We start from the raw sequence: 22069 nt of genomic DNA, 5'->3' as shown, positions 1-22069 counted from the left end.
CCGCCCCCACCTGTGGTGTATGTCCCCACCTGTCCTACCCGCTGTACATACCTTATGTTTTGTTGTATTGTTCTTCCCATGATGGATGTATGTTTATCTTGTAGATAGTAATAGTTATTTGTCTGTATTATCTTGTAGATAGTAATAGTTTTTTTTTGTCTGTCTTACATGTAACGATGAATTGAGAATCAAGGACCCCAATTGAAATAAGCCAGTGGCTTTCTTGGGTTTTTATCCTTTTAGTTGACCTTGTATGTAATATGTACTTTCATGTACCTACTTCTGCAAATCTTCTAATAAAGTTTTCAATCAATCAATCAATTTTCAATACATCGCTGCTTTAAACCAAACCAGTTCTGGTAGTATTAACTGTATTAACTAGTATTAACTGGTAGTATTAACTGTATTAACTGGTAGTATTAACTGTATTAACTAGTATTAACTGGTAGTATTAACTGTATTAACTAGTATTAACTGGTAGTATTAACTTATTCCAGTTTGGCCAGCAGCTGGTGGATATCCTCTTGGCCATGATGCACTCCTTCGAGTCCCCTGGGAAGGTTGCGACAGGAGGACAGGCTCAAGTAGTTTAGAGCTGTAGACTGGCCGATGATTAACCTGCAAAACACAGAAAACATACGATTTTCTGATTTGAGTGGTTGCTGTAGAGGGCAATAGGGGTAGGTAGTGAATAGTGAATTGGACTGGTGATCAGAAGGTCATGAGTTCAAATCACTAGTGTGCCCTTGTGTAAGGCACTTAGTCCTACATTACTCCAGGGAGACTGTCCATGTAATATGTAATTGTAAATCGCTTTGGATAAAAGTGTCTGCTAAATGGTTAGTGTAAAACATTTAAATAATTAAGGGCAGGTCACAAGTGTTGCGATTCAAAGTAGTAGTAGTTTTTTTGTCTTGTTATGATAAACCAAATCAGGAGACATATCCAACACAATATCTTAAGTTAAAAGTATTGGATTCATTAGTAGTTTTCCCCAATAATGAGCTTTCAGTTAAATGGTGGAGGTTGGAATCAGATGTGGTCTACCTGAGGGCAGATGTTGTGACCTTGGTCCCGTTGAGGTTTAGCGACCGTATGGAGCCGGCACCTGTTCCCTGCGCCAGGTTGGCCATGGCCCTCTCCAAGTCCTCCTCAGGGGAGAGATGGTTTGTGAAGTCCAGCTCCTGCAAGGTACTGCTCCATTTCTGGGTCAGCAGATGGAGTCCCTTCCAGGATGCAGACGCCAACGCCTTTCTGTTGAGGTGCAGGCCCCAGAACAGACACTCAAGCTCTGATGAAAACAACACAGAGAACAGCAAGTGAGTTTAGAATATATAATCTGTGTTGTCACTGGTACTTCCTGGTAAGTAACCAATGAGGTAGCAAGAGAGACGAACTCGTATCATGCATTTGATTTAGGGTTAAAGGTCACATGTTGTATCAACAATGGTCTGGATGAACATGCCTGTCGTGTTGTGGACTTATAAAGCAGCATAACAAGCATGTACACATTCAACTGAACATCTCTGCTATTCTATTCATATCGCTGTGTACAGAGCCACCCAGTGAGGGTATGGCCCCTATAGAACACAACATAGAACAATACCTTCACAAGGGAGACCAGTAAGGACATCTGATGTAACACACGAGCAGCCTCTCAGGTCCAGCACACGCAGCTTGGGGGAGTCGTAGAGAATGTCCTCTATGGCCTGGTCGGTCATGTAGGACATGTAGGTAGTGGTCAAACACAGCTCCTCCAGCAAGGGGAAACCGGAGGCGGCGCCAGACCCGTTACGCATCACTAGGGGAATTGGTACGGAATTCAGCACCCGAAAGGTCTGGAACAAACAAGAACAGATAAGTAAAGCTCAGGTGGTGTGTTACATTTTACATTTGAACATTTAGCAGACGATTTTATCCAAAGCGACCTGAAGCAGGCTTCATCCAACCTCATTAATTAAATGCTGTTCTATTCTATTCTCAAAGGGCTTATATTTCAGTCCCTTAGCAACTATAGAACCCAAAAGGTTCTACTGTCCTTGTCGGAGAACCTCATGTGTGTCGGTTGTCTTTCACGCTGTACACTACCAGCCACCCTTGGTAAAAGCCCAGATATAAAACCATGGTGTGTTCTGTTTTAAGCCATAGAAACTGAATAGAAATGAAAATGTTAACCCTAAAATTGGACAATAAAGCTTTTGAACTTGAACGTGATCAATACAATGAATGTATGTTTAAAAGCCTTTATGCCTGTGCATCCTGCTTTCAATTACTTGATCTGTTACTCTCCAAATTAACATTTAACAACAGTGGATGTTTTAGTACCAAAATCTACTACTAAAAAATGATTGGTATGTCATGGTAACAAACAGAAAAATCACTGTCTCTGTCTGGTGGGTCAATCCTAAATACAATACCTGCAGTTTAGGACAGCCATTTTGTAGAGCTTGGACACAGATGGGAAGCTCGCAGTATCCGTCGTCCAGCTTTGTGTTGATCTCCAGCAGTTGTAACTCAGGGCAGCATCCTCTCTATAGAGTTATCAAGTTCATTGGGTAATTAGCTAATGCAATACATGTATTGTAAAATTAGTGTTGGGGAAGCTATTCTGAAAATATATTTAACTAGATTACCAATTACTTAACAAGGAAATAAGTTGAACTATACTAAAACTACCCGTGAGAGAAATATAGTCTGAATTATACTAAAGCTACTTGGAAAAAAGTAGTTTACTACATGGAAGCTACTTTATCCAACAAATGACAGTCGGTTACTGAAAGATGACCATCACATGTAGAGTTCAAAGTCAACGAGGGAAATGAGGATTCAATGATAGTGGGTAGAGACTGAAATCATCATCATCATTCAGGTCTCCTGAATCAGGAATTCATAGAAGGGTAAACTCACAGAGATAGCAGCGAGAAGTTTCTTATTTCTGCACCCGTGGGTAAACAGAATTTGTCTGATCTGACTGCCATGGGATCTCAAGTAGGCGAGAAGGCCTTCAACCTGCAACTGTAGCAACAATAGAAAACGATCAAAGATCTATCTATCCACTATAACACAAAGCATTTCTCTAGTCCTATTACAACGAATGTCTGTGAAATTCAGAGTAGCCAAAAACACCAACACGTAGTGAACATTTATGATTCGTCAAGACTAAAAATCACTCCACCGTCAGGTAAAGTATCAGACTGTTAAATATTTTGACAACAGCGTGTGCGTTTGGCTGTGTGTGTGTGTCTGTCTGTGTGTGTCATCCATTACATGTTTGTGAACATACTCCTTGGTCTACCTCTGAGTACTGCACGTTGATGCTATCCAGAGAGCGACAGTTGTTTGCAAGGCTCTGGAAGGCCATCCACGTTACACCAGTACAAAAGCACAGCTTGAGTGAGCGTAGGTGAGGGCAGGACCGGGACACAACCTATTTGGAAACATTTTAACATTTGACATAACATAAAGGTTGATAAAAACAATGGCTTGCAAGTGCCTTGATCCAATTGAAATGTAGAACAAGTATCGCACAACGAACATATTTTGTTAATGGAGGCACGAAATAGCAAAACAACATTATGTAGCCTTACCTCTACAACATAGTCAACTTGGTTTTTCCAGTGATTAAGGGAAAACTCTCTGAGTTGAGAGAACCTGAAAAACAGACAGACATGTATAATAACACTGTACACACTTAGAGGTGTTGTCAAGGTGAAAAGTTGTAGGCGCATGTGATATCCATCCATGAGGTTACCCAACATTTCCCAGTTGAAGTTACCAGAATTCATATGTACCAGGATGGAATCATACCAAACAATAGGCCACTGACCTGTTCTGCGCGAGCCAGCTGATGGTGTTCCTGATCTTCAGTTCTGTTTCAGGTAACTGGGTCTTGCCTGGTTCTAACCAGCAGTGGCCAACAGAAACATTCCGCCAGAGAGCTGGACTGGCTGCTGCAGCGTTCCATAGATGGCATACTCTGGCCGCCCTGCATCGGCGGGATAGAAAGCAAAATATCATCCTCTATCACCAGAGATTTGAAATGCCTATTTATTGATTTAGTGGTATATGCCTTGTGTATGTGTTGTGTTTGACTTACTGATGTCCATATATTGGTGGATTAGGCTGCATCTATTTACTTCATCATATTTTAATAGTTATTTTATGTTCAAATAAACTAAAAGGACAAAGAAACATATTTTAAATTGATAACTTGGAAGTAACTATGATCTATGTGCATTACATGAGTTTAATGACACTGAGATGAGCACTAAAAAATGCGTTACCTGCACAAAAAAGGTACAGCACCGTCTTTCTGAACCACCAACTTAAATATATGAACTAACATCTCCACAGGTAAGCTTTGACCCCATCTGTCCAACCCCTCCTCTGAAAGGTGCTTGACCAGTGGCTTCTTCTTTGAAGAAGAAGCAGCACCGTCCCCTGACTCCATCTTCAATAGGTCTCCAATGGTCACCTAGCCCACAAAAGCACTGGACACAAATCCCGACTTATCCACGTCTGTAACACAAAGAAATGAAAAAAGTAATCACTGGAGCCCACAAATTAGTACTTCGAGGCCACGAATTAAGTAGCCTATTTTGAGGCAACAAATGACTAGCCTATTTCGTGGACACGAAATTAAAAAAGAGATCCTCTGTAACCTCCTGGACTCCGTAGTATTCTAAAATACCACTCTGGGTAGAACTACCGTTAATTGTCTCGTTAGGAGGACGAGACTAGCTAGAATAATAGGCAAGCATTAGCAAATAATAATTTTCTCATCGATCAAGCTGGCTGGATATGGTATACACCTCCAAGCCGGGTAAAACTGATCATTTGCCCTCCAAGTACACTGCAAAAAAATAATTGTTAAAAAACTGTAAAATGTCTGGCAGCAAAAGTTGCCAAACACTTACTGTCAAATTACAGTAAAATAGTCTAATTAAAATAAAGTGGAAAAGCAATTAATTTACAGAAAAATATGTTTATATTTTTTACAGAAAACCACTGTTATTTCACCCAAAAACATCCGTAAAATTCAGCAGTCAAACGCTGTTATTTTACAGTTTTTTCCTAAATTATTACGATCAAACACCTTCAATAAAGTGACAGAACTTAAAGTTCAGCAGTCAAACACTGTTATTTTACAGGTTTTTCCTAAATTATTACGATCAAACACCTTCAATAAAGTGACAGAACTTAAAGTTCAGCAGTCAAACACTGTTATTTTACAGGTTTTTCCTCAATTATTACGATCAAACACCTTCAATAAAGTGACAGAACTTAAAGTTCAGCAGTCAAACACTGTTATTTGACAGGTTTTTCCTAAATAATTACGATCAAACACCTTCAATAAAGTGACAGAACTTAAAGTTCAGCAGTCAAACACTGTTATTTGACAGGTTTTTCCTAAATAATTACGATCAAACACCTTCAATAAAGTGACAGAACTTAAAGTTCAGCAGTCAAACACTGTTATTTGACAGGTTTTTCCTAAATTATTACGATCAAACACCTTCAATAAAGTGACAGAACTTAAAGTTCAGCAGTGAAACACTGATTATACAGGTTTTTCCTCAATTATTACCATCAAACACTTTCAATAAAGTGATGGCACTAGAAACTCAGCAGAGAAGCACCGTTATTTTACAGATTTCTCCTAAATTATTACCATCAAACATCTTTAATAAAGGGGCATCACTAAAAGTTAAGCAGACAAACACTTTTATTTGACAGATTTTTTTCAAACAAAAAGCTTCAACTGCCAACTGCCATAAAATAACAGTTGTATTTTGGAATATATTAATACTTCACTGCTCAAAAAAATAAAGGGAACACATAATCATTACACTATAACACCAAGTAAATTCAACTTCTGAGATATCGATCTGTCCAATTAGAAAGCGTAAACGATTGTTAAACAATTTCATCTGCTTTGGTGCAAATGAAAGTGACAACAGGTGGACAGGAGAGGCAACAGCAAGACAACAACCAAAAAGGGAATGGTTCTGCAGGTGGTGGCCACAGACCGTGTCCTCATCCTTTCTGACTGATTTTTGGTTACTTTTGCATTTTGCCAGTGCCCTCACCACTAGAGGTAGCATGACGCGGTGTCTGCAACCCACAGAAGTTGCTCAGGTAGTGCAGCAGACGTACATTAAGATAAGTCTAATTTAACAGTGACTTAACCCCCACATTTACCATAGTTTCATCAACTAGCCAAAAAATAAACCTATTACGCAGTAACTGATTTAAAGAAAGAAATTAATTAAGTCTATGTTAGCATTACCTTACATCTTCTGTGATGATGCTAACGCGCTAATCGTTGTAGGACTCCCTGCGCACATGTTAAGTAAACTAGCCATTCAAGCTAATATTAGCCATGTTAGCCAACTCCCCACACGTGCACGTTGTTAACGTATTTTACTGGAATCGAGAGACATTACAAAAAAGACAACACAATCACCCCTCTACACTCTGTTAAGAACGCTAACTTCACCTCTACTGACATTGTCTAGTTAGACGTTAGCTAACTTGCCTTAATTATCTTCATGTGAACACTCGCACATGACGGTAGCCCTTTGGAAACCCGTATTTTAAGATATAAGATCAGCTGGAGTGTATGGTGAACAACAATATAAAGTTATTCTAAAACGCTGCTTCTATTGAAATGCCAAAGTATAATCCGTTTAATTAATAGATGATTAGGAGACACTTACCGCAAAATGGCATTCAGTGAAATGGCGCTGGGTGAAAACTCTGATCAGCTTGAAGAAACCACGTGACTGAAGAAACCACCTGGAACTGGTTGAAGAAACCACGTGGGACTGATTGACAAATGATGGGCGGGGCTTTCCAGAGTACGTCTAACACCGTGTCAATTAACTCCTTGAATTATCACCAACACTGGAGGGAATATTACTCTAGCTGTTGTTGTAATAACTCGGAAAGAGTCAATGTATTTTTACACTGCATATTTAACACTGGGGAATTTACTGTGTAGCATGTCGATGTTCTATCAGAATGTTGTGATGTTATAACAAAGCGGGGGGAAACAAATAGGACAGTTCCTAACACAGAGTACAGGGAAGCGGACTACAGCTGCTCCTGTCTGTGTGTGGGTCGGGCCAAATGAATGAATGAATGAATGAATGAATGAATGAATGGTCTTTATTGTCATTGATATAGTACAGGTACCAAACAACGAAATTTGGGAGGGGGGGCTCCCCTGGTGCTAGGAAAAAAAAAACTAAAAACAAGAAGGGAAAAGAGCTGGTTTACATAAATAAAGGCTATGTACACTATCCACTATACTATACTATACAAATAAAACACTGTGCTGTACTCTATGCTATGCTATACCTATTCTAACATTTCCTATTCTCTGAACCTTATGTAGCCTTGGATGTCTGTAGTTCCTTTTTTGTCCAAAAGTGCATGGTTATGATATACTCAGTGAATATTTATGATTTTACCCCATCCCAATATTATGATCATCATGTTTTGGACTGATGAATGAGTTGAAGAAGCATGAAGCTACAGTTCATGTCAACCTGTAGGCCCAGTAGTAGAATACAGTCTTACACAGAGGGCAGTCAACCTGCATGGAGAGAGCACACTAAAATGATAGTGTCCTTTCTCAATTGTCCTTTTTGTCTGTATGAAATTCTGCTTTAACAGTTTTTGTTATCATACATACATAGATACATAGCCTACATACATACATACAAACATACACACTGATTCTGACATCTTCCCGCACACACACACACAATGCATGCATGATGTATACATACATACATACATACAGACAGGATTCTTAATAGGACTAGATGTTAAAATCCCTAAATAATTAGCACAACAATTGACTGAGTGGAGTTGGAGATGTCCTCTTGTGTGGAGTGGAATTTGGCAATGATCACGTGGTGCCACCAGTACGACACATCTTCAGCTGTGGTCCCCGACCTCATTGGGTGTTTCGGCCATTTATCACAAGACACCCTCTGCCGAGGTTGGCCCACCACAGGCTGATCAGGCCTGGGTGTGTGTCGCACGGTGGCACCACGTGGTCATTTGGGAGCCCATGTTGGGTCCCTACGTTTCAGCCACAGCCAGTGACTGCTCCGTTCTGCTGCAGTGGACAGTTCTTTAATTGCCTTCCGTTGGGCCTGTCCTCTGATCCCTACTGCCCTCAGGAGCCTTGTGGTGGAGCTGGCTACAAAGCCTCTGCAGCCCACCTCCACTGGCCACACCTTCACGTTCCAGCCCCGCCCCTCTGCTTCGACTGCTAAGTTGGCATACCGCAGCCTCTTCCGTTCGAATGCCTCATCGATGGCCTCCTCCCATGGGACCGTCAGTTCTACGATGAAGACACGCCGGCAGGACTTGGACCAGAGGACTAGGTCTGGGCGCAGGTTGGTCGCTGCAATTTCGGGTGGGAAGGTGAGCCTCTGGCTGAGGTCTACCCGCATTTCCCAATCCCGGGCTGCGTTCAGTGGGCCTGAGTCTGGAGGTGATGGCTTGGTCCGCTGTTTCTCCCCTTCCCGGATGAAGATTGTTTTCCGTGGAAAGGTAGTCTGGGCATTTAGAGGCATGGCGTTGGTGGTTACCCTCTTGTGCTCAAGTTCGGCAGCCAAGCACTTTAGCACTTGGTTGTGGCGCCATGTGTATCTTCCTTGAGTTAGACTGGTCTTGCAACCCACCAAGATGTGTTTGAGGCTTGCTGGGGCTGCACACTGGAGACAGGCTGGGTCCTCTCCATACCAGAGATGTAGGTTGGTAGGAGAGGGCAGGACATCATATGTGGCTCTGATGATGAAACTTAGCCTATTAGACTCCATGCTCCACAGCTCGTTCCATGTGATTTTCCTCCTCTCCACGCTCTCCCACTTCATCCAGCGGCCTTGCTGGGCTTGGGAGACTGCCTTGGCGCACCTGGCTGCTTCCTCCTGGTGGCGCACCTCCTCAACCACCATCTTCCGCCGTTCGGTTGGAGTAGCCTTTTGCCATGTGGGTGTTGTTGTTTCCAAACCAAGGCCCCCTCTGCCATGTTGGACATGCCCCACTATATCCCGGTGTCTGAGGGCGGTCTTTGCCACCGCAACTGCTGCAGATGGCTTCCATTTCCTCCCCATTGCTAGGATCGGAGCAGCACCTCTGACGAATGGATCCCGGGATTCTGTGAGAGTCATTTCCAGCCTTGATTTGGCACATTTGTACTCCTCCACCAGGCTTGAGATTGGTAGGGAGAGGGCTCCGTTGCCATACAGGCCTATGCTGCTAAGGCCTCTCGGCAGTCCAAGCCACTTCCTCACTTGTGCATTCACCAGTCTCTCCAGCCGGTTGGCATGGGATAGTGTGACCTCGTAGATGGAAATTGGCCACATGAGACGGGGCAGCAGCCCAAACTGAAAGCACCACAGCTTCAGCTTCCCAGGGAGAGCAGTGTTGTTGATCTGCTTGAGGCCACTGATTGTATCCTGCCTGAGTTGTTCCACCTGCTTCGAGTCTTTGAGTTCTGCGCTATACCAGCGGCCAAGGCTTTTGATAGGCTTCTCCAGAACTGTTGGTATTGGCTCGTTGTTGACGTGGAACCTCTCATTGGCGAGCTTGCCTTTGACAATGGAGATACTGCGGGACTTGCTGGGTTTAATCTCCATTCGTGCCCATTTGATGTTTCCCTGGAGTTTATCCAGCAGGCGTTTGGTGCATGCGTTTGTTGTTGTTATTGTCGTCATGTCATCCATGTACGCCCTGATTGGAGGAAGACGCAGCCCGCTCTTCAACCGTTCCCCTCCAACGACCCATCGGGATGCTCGAATAATGAGCTCCATTGCCATGGTAAACGCCAGTGGAGAGATGGTGCAGCCCGCCATTATGCCTATCTCGAGGTGCTGCCATGCAGTTGTACTGGCTTGTGCTGTAACACAAAACTGGAGGTCCTGGAAGTAGGCTTTGACCAGCCTTGTGATGCCCTCTTGGACTTGGAAGAAGTTGAACGCTGTCCACAAAATCTCATGAGGCACTGACCCGAAGGCATTGGCAAGATCTAAGAAAACCACATGCAGGTCTTTTTTCTCCTTCTTGGCCGTTTGTACCTGGTGCCAGATAACATTTGTGTGTTCCAGGCATCCTGAGAATCCACTTATCCCTGCCTTCTGCACTGAGGTGTCGACAAAGTTGTTCTTCTGCAAGAATACTGAGAGCCTCTGGGCCACAACACTGAAGAAAATCTTTCCTTCCACATTCAGTAGACTGATCTGGCGGAACTGGTCGATGGTTGAGGAATTCTTCTCTTTGGGAATCTGGATCCCTCCTGCCCTTCGCCATGCCTTTGGTATGATTCCCTTTTCCCATGCCACTTTCATTAGCTTCCAGAGGTATTTCAAGACGCCTGGACTGTTCTTATATAGCCTGTATGGAACGCCGTTGGGCCCAGGGGCTGAGGCTGTTCTTGCCCGTTTTACTGTGCTCTCAACTTCGCTCCATGTAGGGGGCCTTGTTTCCATCTGGTGCTCAGGTGGTTGGATTGGTGGCATGTCATCCGGAATGCTGGCTGGCACATGCCTCTGGTTGTCGGAGTAGGTCTTCCTCAGGTGCTCCTCTAGTTCCCTTATGGGTACTTTGAGGGTACCCGTTTTCTCCTTGACAAAGAGGTCTTTGACGAACTTGTAGGGATCTCTGTAGAAGGCAGTCCTCGTTCGCTCTTTCTTCTTGTGTTGCTTTCTCAAGCATTCTGCTCTTCGCAGTGTTGCAAGACGCTGCTTGATGTCAGCCTGTAGTGCCTCAAGTCCTTTCCTTTCCACTTCTGTGGCCTTCTTCCACTGTTTTCTCAGGCACCTTCTTTCTTTCACAAGTCTTTCAATCTCTTGTTGTCTCCTGGACTTGAGATGGGCTGATGGTTCCTTCTGTGTCCCATGGTTCTTACTTTTCACCCCAAATCTCTCTGCTCCATAGCTGTAAATGATCTCTCCAATCTTGTCCAGCTTTCTTTCCACGCCCCCTTTCAGACCTTCTAGAAGATGGACAAGGTCTGTGTCAGTGTTTTCCCACTCCTTTTTCTGGCAGGCTTTAGGCCACAAGATTTGAGGCTTCCGTCCATTCATCTTCCTCTCTACTGCTGTCTGTGGCTGGATAGGCTCTGGACTCATGTCCGTTGATGGATCTGTGCTTGGTTGAGCTTCGTCTGGGGTTCTGATACCCTGTGGACTGTGGTGAATATCCTGCCACTGGGCTTCACTCGACTGATTTGCCCTACCTCTGAGGAAGTAGTGGTCAATGCGAGGCACCTCGCTAAGCTCTCTTAGGCACTTTTTCCTGCCCTGGTGGATCTTGAGACCCTTCTCTGATGTTATCTTTTTCCAGCCACAGATGCAGCTTTGTAGCTTGTGTCCTGCCAGTGTTGTTACTCCGTCAACTACCGTGCTGATCATTTGATTCGTTGTCATTTCCGTTCCAGGGTCTGTTACAGTGTGATCCGCCGTTGAGTCATCTTCCGCCCCCGCTCTCACAGACTCTAGGGGTGTTTTTCCTTTTGAACTTTTCGTAGCCATAGTTGGGTGGAACCAAGTCACTGTGTAGTGAAAGGCTCCTGCCAACACGGGTAGCTAACCCATGCCAGCCCCGTTAGGGTCTGTTCCCTCCTGTCAGCTGTCTCTTCAAGCCGTCACCAGGTCTTTCCCAGGTTGTCAGCTGCCCTTTCGCAGCGGTCACTGGTTTTGACACCAGACATCAGGATTCTTAATAGGACTAGATGTTAAAATCCCTAAATAATTAGCACAACAATTGACTGAGTGGAGTTGGAGATGTCCTCTTGGGTGGAGTGGAATTTGGCAATGATCACGTGGTGCCACCAGTACGACACTTTGTTATCATACATACATAGATACATAGCCTACATACATACATACAAACATACACACTGATTCTGACATCTTCCCGCACACACACACAATGCATGCATGATGTATACATACATACATACATACAGACAGTATGTATACAGTATAATTATGTGTATTTTATGTCTTTTTATATGGAATTCAATGTAATTTAACATTCAAGACAATTAAGCAAATACCAGTATTTAAAAAAAAAATATCGGTAGAATAATAGAAGGTTTTAACTTTTTTTTTAATTATATATTTTAATTTTTTAACATGATTTAACAATCAATTTAAAGTTTTACAGCAAGATGCCTTCATTTTATATACAGTAAAATTATGTGTATTTTATGTGTTTTTACATAGAATTCAATGTAATTTAACATTCAAGACAATTAAGCAATAGAAAAATCCTGTTAAAAAAAGGCAATTTATTATTAAATCAATTTACAGATTACAACATTTATTTAATGGTTAATATTTTTAATAAAAGTAGTTTACTGTATTTTTATGGCATTTACATTTAATGTAGAAAAACAAAAGAAATCTGTAAAATTTCTGTGAAATAACTTATTTTTTTTACAGTGTAGGGTGCCGTAGCGCTATTTGAAACGCACGCAAACATAATCACAGCTGAGCATCACGACACAATAGCTTGCTTTTAGCTCTACTTTCACAACAACAACAAAATCACAAGACGATATTTTTAGGACTTAGGCTAGGTGCACGATCTCACTACTTCCTGAAAGGCACCTGGCATGAACATATCCTGTCTCACTCTATTGGTTTAATTGATTAATCAGCTGTGCGGTAAACTGTTGGAACAGTGCACAGATGATTAATCAATTAAACCAATAGAGTGAGACAGGATATGTTCATGCCAGGTGCCTTTCAGGAAGTAGTGGAGATCGTGCACCTAGCCTATTACAATATTAGTAGCAACTTCTTCTTCTTCTGTTGGATATGTCAGCAGCAGTAAGTCATCTTAAAAAGTTGGATGTGCAGCAAACTCAAGGACTTAGGATATGTAGTGGAGCATTTAAAACATCTCCAGTAGCTGCAATACAAGTTGAAGTTGGGGAACAGCCACTGTGGATACGCTGAATTAAACTTACGTTAGCATACTGGGTTAATTTACAAGGTCAGAACAGTTCACATCCCACTAAGCCTATTATACAAGATTGTTGGGAGCATAATAAGACTGACTATAATGAGTTTTGGATGGATAGGGAATACAATAGCAAAACGATATAATTTAGATAAATTACAGTATAGTCCAGTAGTTCCACATTCAATTATTCCACCTTGGTTATTTGTAAATCCACTGGTAGATTTAGGTATACAACAAGAACTTCGAAAGAAGTCTAAATATGCACAGCCTGGGAACATAGAAAGCGCTTGGTCTGCAGTGACAAGGCTCTAATTTTAACAGATGGGTCAAAAGACCCAGAGACAGGTCATACAGGAGCTGCAGTATATCTCCCTCAGTATAAGGCAGGGAATTTAAAAAAAAGAACCACCGATCATTTATCATTTTGTATAACATTCAGAAGTAAGTTGGAATAGGAAGTAGGATGGGCAGGAACCGGGAAAGAAGAAACAGTAATTTCCCGGCTAAGGACAGACTCAACAGCAGACTAGTATACAAGATAGGGAAACATTCAAATGGAATGTGTGATTACTGGAATAACCCAGAATCGGTGCAGCAGCATGTGTTACTGGAGTGTGAGGAGGAGTACGAGGAGCAGAGAGGGCGGCTGAGGTCAGCAATTCATAGGGCTAAATTGAGGTTTACTGTGGAGAGTTTATTAGGAAATGCAATCGTCTCTCTCCCCCCCCCAATTTTGTTTATTTCTTTCATTTCTTTCTAGTTTTCCCTGTCAAATATACCGTCCAAACACAGTCCGGTAGGTGGCGGTAATGCGCCTCAAGTTGGTCGCAACCCGCCATTCAAATTGAAAAGAAGATGAAGAAGAAGAACGCCTGCGGCCGCAGCTGGACCCTCCTCCTTCCAGAAGAAGAAACCATCGCTCTGAGCTGCTCGCTAAAGCGTCGTAGCTTGGATGATCACACTGACACACAGACCACTGCCTTATGCCCAACTGTCAGATGTTGCTCTAATTTGATTGGGAGTCAATTGTTCTCTTTAAGAGCCTGAAGGTGAGTAGCGAGAGCGAGTTCCTCGCCAATGCTACGTAGCTAGCGATAGCCATGCTAATGTAGCTAAACGTTCCTTCTAGGCTCGACTAAGTGGCTAGCTAGGACGCTACATTAGAATCAACATGTTGTTTTGCGAAACATGGTTTTACGTTCATCTCGACAATATCAGACTGGCTGTGATCACATGATGCTGGACGCAGACCAGTCTGAGACCAGTCCCTGTCTTAGTGGGGGTCAGTCTACTGCCTACTAGCATACTGGGGGGTGGGGGGTCAGTCTAATTGCTGGGGATGATATCCTGGAACGTTGCTGGTCCTTGAAACGTTGTCACACTCAAACGAAGTGTCACGTTTAAAAGATCAATATTAGTTCTATTTGGCTTATAGTTAACTATAGAATAAGATTATTAAGGAATGGATACAAGTGACATACAACATTCACGTTGAACATGAAATGTATTCGTTCCAGGCATTAGTCAGACCCAGTTAACCCAGCTCTGACTTTAATTTCCCTAGCCATCCAGATTTCAGAATGACTGAGGAACCGTTGCCGAAAAAGGTGAGTTGAGAATCATTCAGAAGAATTTTGGCTGATCAATGTGATGTTGCAAACCGTTGCTTCGTTAAAACCACAAGAACATGTTGACCTACTGTATATCTCTCGTGCTCATCCAGGCTCGTCTTAGTGAATCTGATGTGAAGACTCTGACCAGGGAGGAACTCTGTGAAAGGTATTTAGCTTCTATACAGTGTATACGGGTACTGTGTAGTACTATTTTTTATTATTTTTTATTTAACCTTTATTTAACCAGGCAAACATGTAAGAACAAATTATTATTTACAAATGCAGCCTGACCAAAAAAAGCAATGGCTCTTTGGGGGGGGGGAAGCTAGAAATAAAACAAGGTTAAATAATTTACAACAATAAAACACTGGCAAATACAGATGCATTAAAATACTAACAGTCAGAGAGAGGGGATAGAGAAGGAGGAGGTAGGGGTGAGGAAGAGCGGAGGTGAGTGATAGCGGGGGTAGTGGAGCAGGGGTACTTAAAATGAGGCAGTGATGGGTATGGGATGGGTGAGAGACGGTGATCAGCAGGTGCATTGATCGACTATGGTTCGATGCAGGATTTGTTTGAAAGCAGTGAGTGAGGTGAGGGCGGTGAGTTTGAGGGTGTTCTGTAAGGTGTTCCAGTGTATAAGGGTACTGTGTAGTGCCATACAGTGTATAAGGGTACTGTGTAGTGCCATTACTGAATCCAACCAATATAAGTGACATGCATAGTTGGTGGGATAGGCCTAACACTGTGCTTGTTGACATATCATGTTATGCCTGGCTGATAGCAGCTTACTGTAGTACATAAGGTTTTTCTGACTACTTTATCGTGCGGAGGTGACATTGATAGTCCTTGGTCTGCTTTGTACAGGAAGTTGTAAATCCACTTTCTTCCTCAGGTGGAAACGGGAGGAAGCTTATATCCAGATGCTTGAGACTAAATACTCAGGTTTAGATTGTAAGTATAAGATGTTCTGTAGGCCTACTACTATAGTAAACATAATGGTACATAAATAACAGTACTTAGCCTCTATGCCTACCACTCAAGTGTACACACATGACGCATGCATGACTAAACACTCTCTTGAAGATCTGCATACTAGATCTGAAAATCTAGTGTTGTGACCCTCAGAATATTGCCTATGGTTTAACCTGCAGGCATGCTTAACAACAATGTTTCTCACTGAATAGTGAATAGTGCAGTAGTGTCAGAAGTTGTTTGAAATGTATGCTTTGGACTCCTCAGCAAATGACGTGACTAACCTGAGGGAGTCTGAGGAGAAACTGAAACAGCAACAACAGGAGGCGGCACGCAGGGAGAACATCCTGGTCATGAGGCTGGCTACCAAAGAGCAGGAAATGCAAGAATGCACTGTGAGTATTTTTTTGATTTGATTTGATTTTTATTAGGAATTTACATAGGATCATTTACGCATCATGACACCAAGTAATGTCCAGAGGATAGCACTTGAAAGCATTATTTAAAACACTTATTTCCAAAGTGGTCTTCGATGGAAACATAAAATGAAATAAAACAAATCATCACACAGCATAAAACGGCATAAAGACAGCATAAAAACACAGCATAAAAAAAACACACATTAAAAAAAGACCACTGCCTATTTTGAAATAGTATTGCTATTTCATTCACTGTGATGAGTACATTTTGTGACAAGTTAACACATTTCAGACTCATCTCAGCACAGCACCCCCTGTTGAGTACTGTATTGTGACACACAACATAGTATTGACATCATTTTTGTATTATTTTCACAGACCCAGATCCAGTATCTCAAGCAAGTCCAGCAACCCAACGTGGCCCAGCTGAGATCATCCATGGTGGACCCGGCCATCAACCTGTTTTTCCTGAAAGTGAAGAGTGAACTGGAAGAGAGTAAAAACAATCTGGAGCAAGCCCAAAATGAACTCAGTGCCTGGAAATTTACACCTGATAGGTAAAGCAAACCCAAATAATCCTCCAGCCAAGACTTTGCCAGACTACTCTCCTCTGCAAGAATGCAAAATGGTGGGGGAAGGCAGGAAATTCAATGCAAACTCAAAACTGACTGTAAGAGAGACAGATCATCAGACAGATATCCTTACCTGGTCAGCCCCCACTTCCCCTGCACTTGTTACCTGTCATAGACTCTCTGTCAGGTGAACTGATTTCAGCTCTGACCCCCGTTAAAGCACATGAAGGAATCGGGACTGCTCAGAAGAGATGGTCACTTTCAACCTTCAAAGTCATCCCCCCCTTTAGGAACATTGCTATACTGTTGTGTGGTTTGATCTGGATGTTGTTACAGTGTTTAGTCATTGAGGATGACCTGCTAGGTCTAGAATCTACAGCTTGCTTTCTCCTAAATCAAACCCCCCCCCCCCCCCCATTCCACATAGAATGTAGATGTTGAGGTTAAAGTTGAAATGGAGGAGCTCCTAACAGGCCCAGAGACTCTGGTTAACACTAAAGACATTGACATTGGTCTCTGTAGTGACCCTGGGGTTGCTTGAAGTTGACCTGACACAGGAGTCATCTGTTCAGTAATATGAGCGTTGTCCAGGTATGACTGTTTCTGTTATTCATTGCTAAAGTAAATATTGCTACTTTTTTTTTTTTTTGCTCCTCAGTTTACAGCAGTGTGCCATATGTAACGTTTTCCAATTGAGTTTGGTTACCATGGGCATTTTAAAAGCCTTGTTCTACAGTATAAGAGTCTAATGTTCAATGGTTTCTAGCTTTTAATGTGAAAATCGTAAGGTACTGTATCAGATGATGCAAATTCAGGTGTTTCAAATTCAAATCAGTTATAACAGTGAAGTTTCCACAATGTGTTATTGTGTTTATTCAAGATTGTATTACATACCATTTCAATACATAATTCCATATTGGGGCAAAGTACAAAGAAAATGTAGGTTGCCTGAAATGACTAATATGCTATCATAAGCAGTAAGTATTGTACAGGATGATTGATGGGAATTATACATAATAATTAATACTGTACAGTACTTATTGCTTGTGATAGCATGGGTCATATTCCTGAGCTGTTTCCTAGCCATGCTACAGTAACTAACTGTTTTGGGATCTTTAACTGCCTTTTCCTATCAATGTCTAAAAATCTTTATTTTTATTTTTAGAAATATGTAAGAACATTTTGTCTTGAAAACCAGAAAATGCTGACTAAACTCAAATGCCCTGCATGGATTAAAACAATCGCTGGTGGGTTCAGGACAGGGAGATGACAGGGTTAGGCACTGCTGCTATAAGCCAGAACGCTCTCCTTCGGTCACCAGCCAGTGTGGCTGCTGTGACTCATCATGTAGCATGTATTATTTGATGTCCAACGTGCTGCTTACCTTTTGCAGCCAGACGGGAAAGAAGCTGATGGCCAAGTGCAGGATGTTGATCCAGGAGAACCAGGAGCTGGGCAGGCAGATCTCCCAGGGCCGCATCGCCCAGCTGGAGGCAGAGCTGGCCCTGCAGAAGAAGTACAGCGAGGAGCTGAAGAGCAGCCAGGATGGTGAGGATTAAGCCCAATTTATACTTCTGCGTCGAATTTACAAGGGCTCTCCCAATTTATAGTTCTGCGTTGGTCGGTCTGCGTCGCGTTGGTCGGTCTGCGTCGCGTTGGTCGGTGTACTCATAGCGGTATAATAGAGATTTTTTTGTTATGCTTGTTGTAAAGAAAATGTCTATAATGCATTGAAATGACATTAAACTAAGATAATGAGATCAGGTTATCATAATTTTTCGAATCTTTATTAATAAGTAATTACAGAAAAAGTAAATGACATTTCTGTCATGGCTTCTGCATTTTGGCCTACGAGGCCTCGGAATCATGTGCTACCAAGCGGACCAATCACAGTGCTTACGGTCTGCGTAGGCACTGCCGCGTAGTTACATTTTTGGAGAGGTGCGCGTGAGCCTACGGCGTAGGCTCTGGGCCTACGCAGGCTATGGCGTAGGCTACGCCGTAGATTTTACGCAGAAGTATAAATTGGGCTTTAGGCTTTAGGCTCTCCAAACACTTTCATCATACAGATGAAGTTACCAACTTTTGTTGTTCTACCTTTCCTGTTTTGAAACAGATTTGATGTACAGTAAGATATGTATGTACAGTAAGATATGTATGTACAGTAAGATATGTATGTACAGTAAGATATGTATGTCGATTACTGTGTTTACAAACCAATACACTGCTGTCATGATATGCTCTATGGGCAGGGGTGCACATCACTTTTTGGGGCCAGTGCTCAGAGGAGCACCTAGGGATGCTGCTTGGTGCTCCCCGAGCTCGCGAGTCACGACCAGTCCCACAGGATGGATAAAAAAAGGGATACATGGATAACTTATATTAGCAAAACGACATTTATTCATAAATAAAGATGAACGAACAAATTATTGTGTGCAGAACAAAAGAAACAAATGCAAAATCAAATGACTGCTCTTTAAGCATGAAAGTCTGTCAGACTCCTTTAAACACAATGAAATCAACTGACATCTCTTTAAGCACTAACTGAATGTCTGTTCTTTAAACACAATGAAATCAACTGACATCTCTTTAAGCACTGCTCTGTTCTGTAAACACTGAAATCAACTTTTCAACAAAAAGTTACAGCCTAAGCATTTATTTATGCTACAAGCTTAATCATCATCATCATCACTGCTCTCTTGACTGCTGTTATCACTGTCCTCAATTTCAACCATGGTAGAGGATGTTGTAGGCTATCACTTTAAATAGCTCATTATTTTGATTGTGCAACAAAGTCTTTTTTTTTCTTCTAATAGAATTCCCAACCATATTCCCTGGGTCAGGGGTCGAGGTGCGATAATGAAGCTGTAAAACAAACGTCTGAACATTTGAAAGCTTCAGAGAAAAGAAACGTGTCCCTTTTAGCGACGAGTCGTTCGGGACTGAATTTTCACGTGGCGACGTGATAACCGTGCGATACGCGGAATGAAAGTACGAGTTACGATACTTTCCGAATGTTTTCGTGAGGGGAGTCGCCGTGGTCGTCGTCGGTCGACTGTTGTGATGGATTACTCGTCGGGCCTTCGGCTGAGGGGACGGCAAATAGTTACTTAGTGGGGCTTGCAGTGATGCAGCAGTCAGCAGTCAGCAGTTGGATTTTGAGGAAGTAAATTCCTCTCCCAGCTGTTGGTGTGCCAGAGCGCGTTCATGCGGCTGATCTGCCGCGCAGCATGCATTTTGGCGACGCATGCGCACTGGCGCACCAGTTATGTGCACCCCTGTCTATGGGTGTCTGTGGCTCAGGAGGTAGAGCCGGCATCTAATGATAGCAAGGTCGGCGGTTCAATCCCCGCTGGCCACGTGTCGAGGTGTCCTTGGGCAAGACACTGAACCCCAAATTGCTCCCAATGAGCAGGCCGGCGCCTTGCATGGTAGCTTGGCCGCCATTGGTGTGTGAATATATGTGTGAATGAGAGGCCGTTGTACAGCCACTTTGGAATAAGGCAGCTAAATAAGTGCAGTCCGTTTAACCATTTTACCATTTTGGTTTGAACAGAGTTGAATGACTTCATCATCCAACTGGACGAGGAGGTGGAGGGCATGCAGAGCACCATCCTGGTCCTCCAGCAGCAGCTGAGGGAAGCCCGCCAGCAGCTGTCTCAGTCCTCAGTCCCGAGCAGCAGCGCCCCCCCCGCACAGAGCCACACAGCGCCTGTGTCCAACAGAGACTGCGAGAGGGGGATGGTGGTCAACGTCAACGGGCCAGGCAACACAAGCCCCATTCATAGGACAGCAGCAGCAGTCCACGGCCCCTCTAAAGAGACAGACATCGTAGAGCAGGAGTCCTTACCCTCCCCCTCCACTGAGGCAGACACCAAACTCTCCAACTCCAACCACTCTGTGGACATGAACCAGCTTAGCGAGGGCTATGAAACCGTAGACTCCCCCACAGGTAGTGAGACGTCCCTTACACAACACTCCGTTGACACAGACTCAAACCAAGATCTGCAGGAGGACAGGACCCTGAGTGGGAAGGGCAGCAGGAGAACTGGGGGGGGTGCATGCCATGCCCAGAACGGGTTGAATGTTTCAGTTTAGGCTCAGTTGAGAACCCCCCTAACCCTAAAGACATGTATGGATAGCAGTCATGCCCAAATGGTGTGTAGGATACAGTGGACTTGTTACGTATTCCCCATATAGAGAACATGTCACTGAATAGGATCATATTCAGTGATAACATATACATTCTTATAGATTTTTCTATGATACAGTGAGTACATTGTCTAGGTTTGTCACATATGACTGTATGATATGATAACAACCCAAGCAATGTCATTGTTTTAATTGTTTTAGTGTAACAAGTTGTCAAGTGCTGCTTATTTTTGGTTCTGAACTTGATTATGATTTCCCATTTATTGTGAAGATAGGTGCGCAGTTTACAAAAAAATGTGGTATGCTGAATTTGTACGTGTTTGTCCGAGACAATAAAGTTTTTTTTTTTTAAATGTCACGATCTTACTTTGTATTGGAAATCTGTCGTAGATATTAGATAGTGTTGCTTATTTGTGTTTTTGCAAAAGACCACTTGTGCAGCTCAGCTGATAGTTTCAAACTGTGAATATGAATATCTTCTCACAGGTGGCGGGTGTCTTACGTGTCTGGCTTGACCACAATAGTTGATAGACACTTGTGACGAGGTTAATGCTGACTAATAATGTAATACAATGTTAAATGTAATAAGGAAAATTCCAGCCAGAGATATCAAGAGGGGAGAGAAAATGTCTGTGATTTAAGCCCGCTAGCCATAAGGAAACACCTCCATCTTGTGGTCATGTTACTGAGTCACCCAAAGAGGAGCATTGTGGGTAAAAAATATCCATCCTTGCCTGCCTCATATCTCTATTGAGGACAGTGAGTGCATCAGAGCGGGTTAATGTTCATCATTTCATTCTGTTGAATACTGTACAATACCGCTGTCTCCTGGCAACCATTCACAAGACTGACTGCCTGTTTTGCCTGCCCTGTTTTTTTTCTTCTTTTTTTTGTTGCATCCAGCATGGAGTGTGGTGGGGGGGGGGTTTAAAGTGACAGGACTGCAGTGAGGTGACTGGCAGCAAAGGAGAGCAGCACTCAAGGGCCTGCGAGGACGTTTAAAAGGGAAGTAACCCGTTTCAGCTGCGACTGAGCGAAGGAGATGGAGCTCTAATGTACAATGTTCCTCTCTGTCAGGCTCGGAAGGTGCGTCTTCTCCTCTGGTTGTGTGTAACATTGTGTTCTGCTCTCTCCTCTCTACTGGATGCATGATACAACCAGGGTGGCACCGTAGAGAAGTCAGCTGCTCTCTCAGTTTTACCCCACAGGGCTTTTTCTCTTTCTGGGCTGAAATGCACAGATGAGCAAGCAGGCAGCAAGCAGCGAGAGGCGGTCGGTGAGAGCAGTGCTGTGACTACAGAGGACCAGGACGAAGAGGTTTTCTTGAACTAGAAGCACAAAAGGAGGA

The 22069-nt window shown here is 43.0% G+C and overlaps 2 protein-coding genes across 2 annotated transcripts; one reads left to right on the top strand and one right to left on the bottom strand.

The window, feature by feature from the left end:
- Positions 1-488: 488 nt before the first annotated feature.
- LOC308171091 (F-box/LRR-repeat protein 6-like) lies at positions 489-4450 on the bottom strand (the record flags this gene model as incomplete). The annotated part of the gene is made up of 9 exons (XM_080545962.1): positions 489-618; positions 1048-1291; positions 1607-1838; positions 2418-2531; positions 2908-3015; positions 3296-3427; positions 3588-3651; positions 3827-3985; positions 4284-4450. 9 exons carry the CDS (start codon positions 4448-4450, stop codon positions 489-491), a joined length of 1350 nt encoding a protein of 449 aa, XP_080402088.1.
- A 9441-nt stretch (positions 4451-13891) lies between these two features.
- LOC308158567 (pre-mRNA-splicing regulator WTAP-like) lies at positions 13892-21046 on the top strand. Its single transcript, XM_080532211.1, has 8 exons — positions 13892-14042; positions 14558-14600; positions 14717-14772; positions 15499-15557; positions 15846-15973; positions 16376-16554; positions 17963-18117; positions 20126-21046. Exons 2-8 carry the CDS (start codon positions 14574-14576, stop codon positions 20665-20667), a joined length of 1146 nt encoding a protein of 381 aa, XP_080388337.1. The 5' UTR covers positions 13892-14042; positions 14558-14573; the 3' UTR covers positions 20668-21046.
- Positions 21047-22069: the final 1023 nt, after the last annotated feature.

The sequence above is a fragment of the Nansenia antarctica genome (genome assembly GCF_963989245.1).
Source record: "Nansenia antarctica genome assembly, chromosome: 1".
NCBI classification, from domain to species: Eukaryota; Metazoa; Chordata; class Actinopteri; order Argentiniformes; family Microstomatidae; genus Nansenia; species Nansenia antarctica.
The sequence above is the reverse complement of the archived record's forward strand: the minus strand, read 5'-3'. Positions and strand labels throughout refer to the sequence as shown.